Consider the following 13232-nt stretch of genomic DNA (forward strand, 5'->3'; position numbering starts at 1 on the left):
ATTTGTGCTGAAGTTGAGTGTGTATGGGCTGTGATGGAAGAAGTGTTACGGTCTTTTTAATTAAGTAAAAATACTACCACAATTATATTAATAAAAAAATGTTGCGACAATTATAAGTCCTGCTTTTAGTGTCTAAATATACTTTGTAAAAGGGTACGCACTAGGCAACCAAATGGACTCTTAAGTTGCATTATTATTGATACAGTAAAATGTAGCTGGCTGCAAAAGAGCTAATTCTATGCATTTTTTTTTTTAAATATATACTTGTGTAACAATGCCCTTTATTTCATGTTTTTCAAAATCGTTCCCTCTGAAATGTAGTGGTGTAAAAGTAACAACTCAACTGTACAAGTATTTAAAAAAAATATTTTTTATAAAGTTTCACTTGAATACAGTTAATGACATTTAGTTTAACTACAATGGTACATTCAAATCAGTTTTCTGAATTTACTATATCGGCTTTTATGGTGCCTTTACAGATAAAACTGGCAATTGAGCATCAGAAATGTAACGGCTCGCAGGATGATTCCTACATGTGACTTCAATCACGTTGAACTTGATGACTAACTTAAAATTCTTGATTCCAGAGTTTATCCAAAAATGTCAAATCTGCATATTTAGACACTGCCCTGGCTACTACAAATTGATAATTTCGTCTCACTTGTAATGTTATGCCACACTGCAAGTATATTTCGATACCACAAAATAATCTAATGTATCAAACTTTGAGTATCTTGTCATACAGGATTATAAATATCCTAATTTATTTGGTGTATAATGAAGCCGTGCAATGAAGTGACCACACCAGACATTGGACCCAGACAGCTTAACAGCTACGCTTTAATTAAAAAAATGACATGTCTAATGTAACAAGACAAAAATAAATACAAGTGTTTCATCTCTTTAACATGGCCACGTTTTTTTTTTTTATCCTCAAAAACAGAACAAAGTAGAAAGCAGCACAGAAAAAGGCAGCGGCCCCTTGCCAAGGAATGATAAGTGCCTTTGTCAAATCAGTCAGTACTGTGTATGGTCAGTTGGTGTAGAGAAAATGCGTTCCCTCAGCCGGACTTGAACAGCAGAATGGCCACTTGACCCAAGTAGAAGTAAATGAAATGCTTGGTCTCATGAGTCACGTAGCTGCCAAAGTTCCTCCCAACGATGCAGTGCCAGGTTGGGTTATATTTCTTATCAAACTCCTGTGTGGGACAAAGACACAATGTGTTCATCAAACATTAGTGAACCAACATGTGAGGTGTGAAGAAAGCAGACAAGAATACATGCTTAATGAAGTATACAGTAAAGTAGACGTACCACATTTCCCATTTATGGTTTTACATGCTTCATCACAACTAACAAGTGATACCATTTTCTGCACACAGCAATGTAGCTGGGAGAAATTAAAAGTATGTAAAACTTGGACAATTTTGTCAACATGCCCTAGCTAATAAAAAACTCCCCCAATAAAACTGGAAGGTGTACACTCGCCAAGACTCAGGGGAATGCATGAAAGATAATGTACAGCTACACCTACGTTTTTAAACTGTTTCTATGACAATTAGAGGTGTGTTCCTCCCTACACTGATCAGGAATTAAACATTTGGGCATGTGGCTTCTGTAGGACAGTCAGTCCAAGAGAAAGATGTTTCCTCAGGAAGGGAGCAAGCATTTACAAATACCAGGCTGGGGTGTAACATGCATGATGCACAGTGGAGTTAGTCAGTGACTGCAAAATAGCTTTACATCACTGGTTTGCCATTATACTGTCACTTTCCCTCTATATAAATTACTCATTGTTTATCAAACTGTTGCCAACGACTGCTTCACTGTATTCGCTATGTATATGATAAGTTAAGAACTTGAAACTGGCTGTCAATTTCATAGAAATCGTATATTTTGCTTACAAGTCAGTAGGTTAAAGTTACACTGTGTGTGAACCTACTTTATGAATATAACTGATTGGAAGATGCGTCATCAGTAGTTTTTACCTTCTTGATGAATGCAGCGATATCTTTCTCGATGTTGTACTTCTCCAGGGCCTGTGTGGCACACTCAACAGCGTCCTGCTGCATGTCCTCCGACATGTCGGCATTTTTGATCACTGCCTTTCTTTCAGACATGGTTGCCCTGGGAAACCAAAACACAGCGGAGGATTTATCATCTTCACGAGCGCATTGGCACACACACAATGCAAAAGCCTAAGCATCCCAAAAGTCCTCATCATCATCGATTGACTGAAACGATACTGTATGGAGAACATACAGGGTCTCATCACCCAGTAAAGGAAAACAACCGGTTAACGTTAGTTAGTGACGAGTTATTATTACATAATAACTGACACATAATATGTGAACTAGCCATTTCTACAAGTGTTGCATAACAACTTCCATCAAGCTCGGTGGATGCGCGCTCTGCGTAGTTTCTATGGATACGCAAGACATTTGAGATTATCGTCTCAATTTTAGCCGAGGTTTCATCAAGAATCCTATGAAATATGAGGCTACAAAATGAAAACACATTTCTCAAACTAACGTTGACTGACGTTATAAAACAGCGAAAAAGCAAGCCTTATCTGCTCCCAACAGGCAATATACCGGAAAAAAGAGACACTAATCATAATAACATAACGTTTGTCATAAATAGGACTTATCTGAAGTAAGGTTTCATAGGTAGAAGTGTTTGCTAGCAACACATCGCCACATGCATAATTAGCGATGATGAGCCGTTAATTCACTAACGTTAACGATAACTAGCTGCTTATTCATCTCGCAAAAGGAAAGAAAAACGCCGTCTAACAGTAAGCACAGCTGTTGCCGTTTTGACAATACTTAAAAATGAACAAATCAACCATCCGATAATTTTCAACATTCGATGTTCTTAAATTTACTTACTAGTCTCCCGTATAGTGTTTGTTCGGTTTTAAAGAGACGACTGCTCCCGTTGTGACAACTCCCGCGAAGTGGTTGACACAAAAGTAATGTGGGTGTGTAGCGTTAAGAGACTGCTGCCTTGATGTGTTTCCATTGGCTGGTATTAATGCACAGGGTGCTGTCAGTGGCTGATTCAGGCCTATGTTTCGGGTGTTTCTGCCTGCATTTTATTTCAAACCATCATGCCTTGCGACACGATAGTTACCGAGGCAACCACTGTAAATAACATGCTAATGCTATGGTACATGCCTTACTGGTGATAGCTCTATGATGTGTAACGAACTGTTTTAAGATTACTGTATTATTTTATTATTTTAGTCCTTCAGATAAAAGTAAGCAAAGTATAAGAAAACGTAAGCCTACATACCGTGAAACAATTTTGTTGGAAAAAGTTACCAGCATATTTCTCAATAATTCTTATTGTAATTCATACTTGGGGCGTATTCACAATACACTTTGGGTACAAGTAACATTTCTGATGTCATAAACAAATGTCATATTATAGTATGCCATTTAAATGTAAAAAACAAAGTCAAAGTATAGCAGTCAGTGTCATTAAAAATGCCATAATATCGTAAAAAATCTCATATAAAAAGTCATGGTATACTATGCCATGACAAAATATATAAAAAGGTCATAGTTAATAGTGTGCCATTAAAAATGTCATAACATGGAGTAGAGCGTGCACCCCATGAACTGAGGCAGTTTACCGCAACCGTATGGGTTCAAATCCAATCCGCCGCCCTTTGCTACACGTTGTCTTATCTGTTACCCCCTTTCCTGTCTATTTCCTGTACTATCTGCCACAGTATAACATACCATAAAATTACATTTAAGTATAGATTTTCATTAAAAAATCATATAAAACAGTAAAAATAGTACAGTATGTCATAAATACGTCATAAAAGTCATAGTATAATATGGCAATAAAATGTCTTGACATTTTTTATAGTATGTCATTAAGAAAATCAAAGTATAATGTCATTAAAAAAGTTATACAAAACTTCATAAATAATTCCATAGGGTGTCATTAAATATGTTATAAGATATTCATTGTATAGTATATCATATTAAATGTTATACTATAGTATGTTATACAGAAATCATAGTACATTATGCTATAGAAATGTTATACTATAGTGTGGCATACATTTTTTTCCAGTTATAATGCCATAATATAGTATGCTATAAAAAAAAGTAATAGTATAAATATTTTCAGAAAACGTTTGCGATCATCTACAAAAGAAACAAACAAATAAACATGTTGGGTGTCCAAATTCAACACTGCACATCCTTGGGTCGGCAGGAATACACCCACCGAGTGTGAAGGAGATCAGATGAACTGTTCTCAAGATAGGCAAAGGACATACTCACATACAGACAGAGATTACTTTATAGTTAAATTAGATCTTTTATTTTTTTTATGGATAATGAAAAATCGATGAAATTTCACGTGTAATTTTTTTAAATCCATTTATTTCACTGAAACTCAAAGTTAACAGTTGACCGTTAAACACTATGGCTTTTCTTAAACATTGTCAGAAATGTTTGCAATCATCCACATTCAAAACTGAACGAAAATCCTTATCTTTATATTCAAGTTTTGTGTTACAGATTCAAATCTGTAACACCACAGTACACAGTAGCAGTGTTTCAGTTACCTGGTTAACTTTATTACTTTTATCTAGTGCTTTTAAAATGTCCCTTTAAAAAGCACCAAAGACACAATAATGTCCTGACCTAACACACAAGTACTAATTTTCACACAATTACACAAGAGTTTAATCAAGTCTACCAGTGAAACAGTCATACTCACAGATCACAGAAGTTTTTCTCATCTATCTCAACAAATTGATGATCCTTTTGTCCCACTGCCCCTGAGCCCATTAACCACAAATAGCAAATTCACATCGGAAGAGAAACACTACAGGTTTAAAAACACACTCTTAAATGTCCAGGGAGAATGAGATTTATTTTAAACTACTAACATAAAGTAGCAATACCGTTGTGTTGTCTGAATGTGTAACAGATATATATTATTAAAACATATTTGCAATACGTGGCCACGTTGTTAAAGGGCACTACTGTTAAGTCAAAATGGCTGGATGATAGAGTTCCTCATTGTGTTCCAACAACTGTAACAGAAGCAAGTCCACTTTAAGATTACGCCTCTCAGATCATGGTATAATCCTTTTTTTTTTCTTCATATCAAAAATGTAATGTACAAGTGTCGTCAAAATTAAATTACTATTGAGAGCATGATTTAAAACAAATAGAACCCAATAGTCTTCACAAAGATACACCATGGAGCATTAAACCGAAGGAAAAAAACAAAATAATATTTTTTTTGTGGAGAGGATGAGTTAAATGTCATTAAAAGGGGACGATTTTAATTTAAGGTAGAAATAATGTCCAAGACAAACAATTAAAATGACTTTCACAGCTGTTTTTCCCCCTTGCTGACATAGTTGAATGGTATACTAAAACACACATTTGTCCACATGCTTCCGATCTTGTTAACTGGAAAGCTGTAGCTTCAAATACAGATGCAACTGTAAGCTTCACTCGCTGCGTTCCTTTGGCTCTCTGTATTTGTAGTGGATGTATTCAAAGATGTCTCTCTCACTATCCACCAACAGAGGCTCCCCTGCAACACCTACAGCATCCACAAAGAAAAATAGCTGATTAAAGCATGTTATAGATATTTAAAGCATGAATCACTGGTTACTGACTGATGCCAGAAGACACACAGGGCTGGAGCAGAGTGAGCAGCGTCATATGGTCATTTTAGACTCACCGGTGACCCCAAGTGGCCGTATGGTGTACTCATTAAGAGTGAAGCCCTTCTCCAGAGCATGAGTTCTCATGTTTTTATTGAAGATATCACTTCCGGTGAAATACAGAACTCCACAGTAGTACTGGTCCTTGGGAATTAACCTTTGGGAAATGGAGAAAGGACATTTAGAGAGCAGGAACAGACAGTTGATCAGAAGAATAAACAAATAAAAGGGTTGCCTCTACTGTTTTCGTGGTACATCCAATTGTACTGGGCCTGTCTGGTATTGTAGTAGGTAGACGCAATGTTTCTATGTTGCAATTTTCTTGGCTGATTCCAATATCTTAAAAGTCTGATCTGCCGATTCTGATTTTTCTTTCTAAGAACTACAATTGACAGCATACACAAACATTTTTGTACCTTTTCTTATTCAAATGTATGTTCATACATATCAGAGAAGAATCAGAGATAATATTCTTTTCTTAGGTATTTTGTTTTGTTTTTTATTTAGTACGCTATGGACCTTCTCTCTGTGTCCTTAATGAAGGCATTATTATTGTATAGAGAGTCAACTATTTATTATCTATTGAACATTATGTATCTATACAAAAGTATTTATAAAGTAGTATCTAGCAACAATGTAAAGGTTTGTTTTATATTAAGTTCCACCCCTGCATGTAGAGCGGTACCCTCCTGCGAAAGAGGAGTGGAGACCCCGCGCTGTCAGCAGCAGGTCACTGTGATTACTCTGAGCAGCATGTGGCAATCAATTACAATATAATATATTAAGTTAGGGGTTTATTTTTGGACTTGCAGGTGTTACAAATTGCCAGAGCTTTTTTCACTGAATAACACAGTGTGTGTGTGTGTGTGTGTGAGTGTGTGACATTACTGTCTGTGCCGCTGTATGAGTGACAGAAAACCATCATGCAGTATGTGTGTAAATGCGACCGGCAAAATAACGGATATACGAGACCGATTGGCCGGCCTGTTCCGACAGGTGGGCGATCGATCGGTGCATCCCTAAACATTATAGATATGAGCAATATAAAGAAGGGCACCTAATATCAATACGTCTGTGAAGGTATTCTTCCTCATCTTCGTCATTCTGCTGCAGCTGGCAGACTCCCTAAAAAACAAAATCCAGCACATTGTGACCACAGTCATGTGCCTCATGGGTTGAGTATAGTTACTGTTCTAACTTTGTAACTAATTACAACAACAAACACATACAGCTGAGCACAAGAGAGAAAATCAGCTCCGGCCTCACCATGAACTTGGTGTCTCCTTTGGACAGCGTGTCGGTCACAAAGCCAATGGACTCAAAATGTTCGACCACGGCATGGAAGACCTTGGGCTGGAAAAGAAGATAAAAGGAACTAAATATTAATATTAATGTTATATCGATTTACAACAGGATGAGTGAGATACAGTAGAGAAGAGTCTTACCTGCTTCTCGGTCAGAGAGGTGTAGTCTGGGTGGGTCAGCAAAATATCAATATCACCACTCGATGCTGCACCTGGAAATTATGAACATGTGAATCAATTTCATAATTAATGGAATTAACTGAAAATAAATTTGAAGGGAAGGTTTTACCTCTCCTGTAGCTTCCACAGATTGTCCCAATATATTCTGTACCGATCCCTTTCAACTCTTCAACAATAAGAGTCTAAACAAAACACACAATGTAAGAAAACTCTCTATACTCTCTATCTAATTTGAAGATAAACAAACAAATTCAAAAGCTTCATTACCTCCATCTTCTCCATTTCAGCACGTGGAATCCTTTTCTCAAATTCCTCAAAGTACCTGAAGACAGCAAAATAATCCATGAAACACAGCTCATGTATCAGTAGAGAAAGACTTTAAAGATATTCAATTATTTTGGTACTAATGACTTACATGCTTAAAAAAGAGCATTCAAGCTAAACATACCTGAGTCCAATCTGTTGATGATGGTTTAGCTTGTGCTCAATCTTTTTCAAATCTAAAGAACAGGAAAGAAAATCATACCAGAGCTAAATGTACAACTGTGTCATATGGACCTAGACTAAGATTAAAGAAAATGTTTTGAACAATTCTAATAAACAAACCTTCTAACGTCTTCACCCCGTCCTCAAAGAACTTCCTGGCAGCAGCAGGGCTGAAGTCAAAACCGACAAGGTGCAGTTTGTAACATGAAGCATTATAATAATACTATAATAATACTATAATAATACACGGATTCTTGAGAATTTGGATAAAACAGGTTTTATCCAAGATTTATTGTTAAGAAATCTAAACGTATGTGTTTATAGAACAAGGTCTCAGCAATCGAGCAATATTTCTGGGCAACCTCCTGATTTTGTCATTTTTTCATAAATGATGTGTTTTTCCTGTCATTGCTTAGTATCACTTTCATCATTAGCATTAAATATACAAAATAATAATTGTGGACATAAAAAGATCACATTTTCTATTTCAAATAGACATTTACTTCAATACATCAACTGCATTGGAGGAACATATTCATGTCATATTCATTTAAAACAAAGTTCCATCTGACGGTTGTGACTGAGACCTGACGGTGGTGACTGAGACCTGACGGTGGTGACTGAGACCTGACGGTGGTGACTGAGACCTGACGGTTGTGACTGAGACCTGACGGTGGTGACTGAGACCTGACGGTTGTGACTGAGACCTGACGGTGGTGACTGAGACCTGACGGTGGTGACTGAGACCTGACGGTTGTGACTGAGACCTGACGGTGGTGACTGAGACCTGACGGTGGTGACTGAGACCTGACGGTGGTGACTGAGACCTGACGGTGGTGACTGAGACCTGACGGTGGTGACTGAGACCTGACGGTGGCGACACAGACCTGACGGTTGTGACTGAGACCTGACGGTGGTGACTGAGACCTGACGGTGGTGACTGAGACCTGACGGTGGTGACTGAGACCTGACGGTGGTGACTGAGACCTGACGGTGGCGACACAGACCTGACGGTGGTGACTGAGACCTGACGGTGGCGACACAGACCTGACGGTGGTGACTGAGACCTCACGGTGGTGACTGAGACCTGACGGTGGTGACACAGACCTGACTGTGGTGACAGTGGCCTAATTACAACAAACTATTTGTTATGTACATGTTATCCTTCTGTAAATATTAACAATGGCGAACGGCAAGATAAAAACTACAGTACAACTGCAACGTTTTAAGCATAAATAAGATAGAAAACCTGACGGTGTTGACAAAAGCTCACTTTTTGACATGCATGAGCTGTATACAGGAGCCATCTTGTTTTCTCTGTGTTGCTAGCTGCCTCTAGTCTTTACTTTTACAGTACAGGTCATTTAGCAGACGCTCTTATCCAGAGCGACTTACAGTGAACTAACTACAGGGACAGTCTCCCTGGAGCAACTCAGGGTTAAGCTCTGTTTGGAAGCCGTACCACTAGACCACAAAGCCACAACCACCCTGGCTTACTTAAAATGAATACATTTATGTCATAATATAAAATAATTATTTCTTTACAAAAGAGACAGTGTTGACACATCATGGTTGTGACAGTAGCAACATCAATAAATCCTTGAAAAAATATCAAACTTACAGGAGCCTGAATGCTCTTGTAGCATTTAGCAGATGTGGAGGTGGACAGCGAGTCCTCAGGAGAACAGCTCATCATGTGGTCGCCTGATTTTATTGCTTTTTTATAAATATCTGATGGTGTTGACAAAAACCTTGGACACATTTTGAGCTACCAGAAAATAAAGTGCATATATTTGAACATTCATTGCTTTTAGTTTTAAAGAAATATTGGACTCTACTCTTTCATTTGGTGTATATATATATATATATATATATATATATATATATATATATATATATATATATATATATATATATATATATATATTATACATTTTAAATGAGTTGCTCAAATTTGTATTGAATTGAAATGACAATCTCTTGTCTGAGGACAACTGATTTTCTGGGTATTGGGCGATCATATAATCATATAATTTATCAAATTAAAGACAAACATATGAATTTTTTTTACATTTGTGCAAAAGATAAATTAATAAGATAAGTTAAATGAGAAAATGTTATTGCTTTTCAACGGAATTAGCACTTTCCTTAGTGGGACATGTTTTATCCACATTCTCAAGAATCAGTGAATAGATTCATCTTAATCAATTCCTGCATCCCTCTGGAATTGCCACTGAATTGGTCATTCAGTGGATTTTAATTAGTCATGATGCATTTCATTGTGAACGTCCATAAAACTAACAACATACCCAATTCCAGTAACTCTGGTGAGGAAATTGATGGAGGAGCTTGTGTCATCGTTACGAATCTGGAGGAAAATATAAAATTAGCACATCAGTCTGTGTAATACCTTGAAATGTAGCTATTATTCAACCAAACTTTTACAATGTGGCATAGTTCATGCATTACCACTCCGCAAGACTCACCTTTTCCAGTTTCCGTAGTTTGCCAGTTTGTAGAAACTCATCAATCTTTTCTGCTATTTTAGCTCCAACGCCATCCTGTTGAAATGTGAAAACAAATACGAGGGTGTTGAATAGTGCGATCTGCAGCAGTTATGTAAGATGTGCAGAGTAGTACTGTTGACAAACAGATGCTAAAGCAGAGTGCCTCACACAACACACAGCAACATGAACACATTAGGGGTAGGGAAGACAATTGATGATGGAGTCTTTTCCAGTTTCCAGGCACCATTACACTGAAATAAACGATCAGCTGTCCTGGTCACGTTCAATACAGAGACAGATAATAAAATATGACTAAGATGTAGTGAATGTGATAAATCCAACATAAGAAATTACCAAGAAAAAACTGTGGATATGCCAACAAAAAACTCTAACTGCAATTTTAAAAGTCACATATGGATTATTACTGCTTGCTCGTGTTAGGAAATCAAGCAATTATTCTATGATTATAACCATGATAATTAGTTAGACACCCAAGGGGCAACCAAGCGGTCTGAAAAGTGCAGCCAACCCGAAAGTGCCTCAAACCTGCATTCTCTGTGATATCCAACAGGGGGTGACTCCAATGGTTGCAAAAAGAAGTCAGTTTGTATAGAAGTCTATGAGAAAATGACCCTTTTATTCACTTGATTTGTTACCTCAGTAAACATTTTTCTGATGAGTGTATGGTCTCAGTTGCTAGTTTCAAGTCTTCTTTAATACAGCATGATGTGCATTTTGTAAATGATGGTCCCATTTAGAGTAAAATAGACGATAAAGCAGACTAGGCTTTAGGGCAGGGCTACCTTGTGATTGACAGGTTGCTACCCCGGTGTTGTCCGTGTTTTCTTATTACAACTTTAACCTTTTCATAGAGTGTTTTTAGTAGATGAAAGTTAATTGTTTGTTGTTGTTATTGGTTGTTACTTCTGGTTCCAAAATACAAAGATGGCGACGGACAAAACCCCAAACACGAGGCTTCAAAACCGTAGTCCACAAACCAATGGGTGACGTCAGAGGGAGACTATGTCCACTTCTATTTGCCTTGGGAGACCCTACCAGGAGCACCAGGCTCCAGACAACACAGCTCTCAGGTTCATAGGGACACACAAACCTCTCCACCACGATAAGGTGATGGTTCCCAGAGATCCTTCAAAAAGGTAGTTGCAGGACTGTACACGGCATTGCTGTGTCTTAGATTGTAGTTGCTACACAAAATGTCATTATGCATCTGGATCATTGTCACAAGGTCAATTCTTCACATATGTAAAAATTCACTGGTGTGTTTTTTTTATAAAAGGCAATAAAAAAACAAGAACTTAAAAAACAAATCCAGTGCACATACCAGTTTCTTGGCCTCTTCACCATTTTTGATTTTGTTAGGGTACTTTGAAATGACAGATGCTGCTTTCCTAGACAGAGAATAAGCAAAATGATTTAAAAAGATATATAATGTATGAAGAAATGTGATGTTAAATAATGTATGATAAAAGGTTTCTGCTGATTTCCAAAACAGAACCTATTACATAAACAAGTTTTTATCACAATTACTAGTCAACTCTCTTCATAAAGAATAAAATATATAACACACTCTAAAACAATGTAATAAACGTGCACCATGAAGGTTTCATTTTCCAGCTTCTGTTGAAACTATTTTAGAGAGGTGTTTTTGTCCACCCCACTTATATCAATGATGGTAGACTAAATACTTGCAACAACTTCCAAAATCACAATAAAGTTGATTAAAAAACTCTAAAACTGTTTCTATAAATTGATTGTCTCCATAGTTTTAAACTAGCAATTTAGTTAATGACCTCTATGCATCTGATATTGAAGCATTACATTTGTGATCATACCTTGTTGTATGAACATTAATGAAACCTTCAACAAACAAAGCACTGCTGAGGCTTCAGAGCTTACCTGTAAGCGTTGTACTTGTGTATTGCCCTGTTGACGTTTTTCTCGTAATTGGCCAGCTCTGGAAACAGAAGTAAGACATCGTATGGTTTTATATTTACCTCGTACTTTTGTAGTTTATTGCCACTATTTTAAGACATGCCAACTCAGCTAAAGGCAGGAGGCATTTAAATGACAACACAGTGACGATCAGCGTCAGGGCTGAGAAACTCAGATTTTAGGTCCAAGCAGACCACATGACAAACATGAGACGTAAAAAGCATAATTTAGCATATTTTTTTAACAAATATATACTACATATGCAAAGTTATTTGTTATTTTTACTTAAAAACAAAACCCAGGTGCTACGCTAGCTATTGTTAGCTAAACTCAATCGTCTCTTCACGTACCGACAAGAAAGTCTGTTATTCCCTCATTTAGGGATTCCTGCGGCGCTTTTCTTTTGCTCATTGTTGTTCTGACAAGCTCTCAGTTGTTCGTTGTAAACTTAAAATGTCTTGTATTCATGCACGAAGAGTCTAAACGTGTGTAATCTTGGCTAGCCTCTAACTAGCACATTAGCAAGCTGAAGCCGAACAATGACCGATAGACGTAAACGGGGAGGGGCGTGCGTCACTACGTCATACATACTCAAAGTGTTTTCTTTTTTAAATTTTATGCCACCTACGATATTTTTCTGATATTCTCCATGCCTTTTTCTAATTTGAACACCAGGATATTTGCATTGGCGGAATATTATTCTCTACAATATTATTCCGGATGGATTTGTTTATTACAAATGTGTTTATGTATCTAAATCACCAATGAAGATATTCCTTCTCCAATCGTGAGTGTTTGAATTGTATCACCATGACCAGAACCAGTGAGGAGTCCATTGATTCTGGATAAACAGAATTATTTTCCTTATATTGAATATCTTTGTTAGTCCATATGTAATATCTGTGTGGAGCAAAGTCCATTAGCTAGTTCAATAGGTAATTTGTCTACAGAATAGTGACATTTAAGATATAATATATATCATATAAAGCACATTAACTGAAACGTAAAATGATCGACTAATGTTACTTAATTATTAATTTCTCCCCCCCCCCCCTCCTATGTATTATCTTGTTTTTATTGAATGTAAAAAGC

General features: G+C 37.0%; 2 protein-coding genes across 2 annotated transcripts; both read right to left on the reverse strand.

The window, feature by feature from the left end:
• Nucleotides 1-811: 811 nt before the first annotated feature.
• On the reverse strand, nt 812-3023 carry dynll1 (dynein, light chain, LC8-type 1). The gene is made up of 3 exons (XM_029439479.1): nt 2892-3023; nt 1989-2127; nt 812-1199 (listed from the first exon to the last, which is right to left on the reverse strand). The coding sequence occupies exons 2-3, from the start codon at nt 2118-2120 to the stop codon at nt 1062-1064; spliced, it is 270 nt and encodes an 89-aa protein (XP_029295339.1). The 5' UTR covers nt 2121-2127; nt 2892-3023; the 3' UTR covers nt 812-1061.
• Nucleotides 3024-4386: 1363 nt separating this feature from the next.
• polb (polymerase (DNA directed), beta) lies at nt 4387-12703 on the reverse strand. Its single transcript, XM_029440594.1, has 14 exons — nt 12491-12703; nt 12105-12162; nt 11530-11596; nt 10167-10241; nt 9990-10048; nt 7801-7850; nt 7643-7694; nt 7462-7516; nt 7304-7376; nt 7156-7226; nt 6977-7063; nt 6768-6835; nt 5728-5867; nt 4387-5586 (listed from the first exon to the last, which is right to left on the reverse strand). Exons 1-14 carry the CDS (start codon nt 12549-12551, stop codon nt 5492-5494), a joined length of 1011 nt encoding a protein of 336 aa, XP_029296454.1. The 5' UTR covers nt 12552-12703; the 3' UTR covers nt 4387-5491.
• Between the last annotated feature and the right edge of the window lie 529 nt (nt 12704-13232).

The sequence above is a fragment of the Cottoperca gobio genome, chromosome 9 (genome assembly GCF_900634415.1).
Source record: "Cottoperca gobio chromosome 9, fCotGob3.1, whole genome shotgun sequence".
Classification (NCBI taxonomy): Eukaryota; Metazoa; Chordata; class Actinopteri; order Perciformes; family Bovichtidae; genus Cottoperca; species Cottoperca gobio.

Excerpts from the sequence above, each read along its gene's own strand:
- dynll1 (XM_029439479.1), bottom strand. The coding sequence starts at position 2,120 with ATGTCTGAAAGAAAGGCAGTGATCAAAAATGCCGACATGTCGGAGGAC. Across the intron at positions 1,200-1,988 it reads TCGCTGCATTCATCAAGAAG|GAGTTTGATAAGAAATATAA; the intron begins GTAAAAACTACT and ends TGTCCCACACAG.
- polb (XM_029440594.1), bottom strand. The coding sequence starts at position 12,551 with ATGAGCAAAAGAAAAGCGCCGCAGGAATCCCTAAATGAGGGAATAACA. Across the intron at positions 12,163-12,490 it reads AATAACAGACTTTCTTGTCG|AGCTGGCCAATTACGAGAAA; the intron begins GTACGTGAAGAG and ends TTCTGTTTCCAG. Across the intron at positions 7,695-7,800 it reads CGGGGTGAAGACGTTAGAAG|ATTTGAAAAAGATTGAGCAC; the intron begins GTTTGTTTATTA and ends CCTGTTCTTTAG.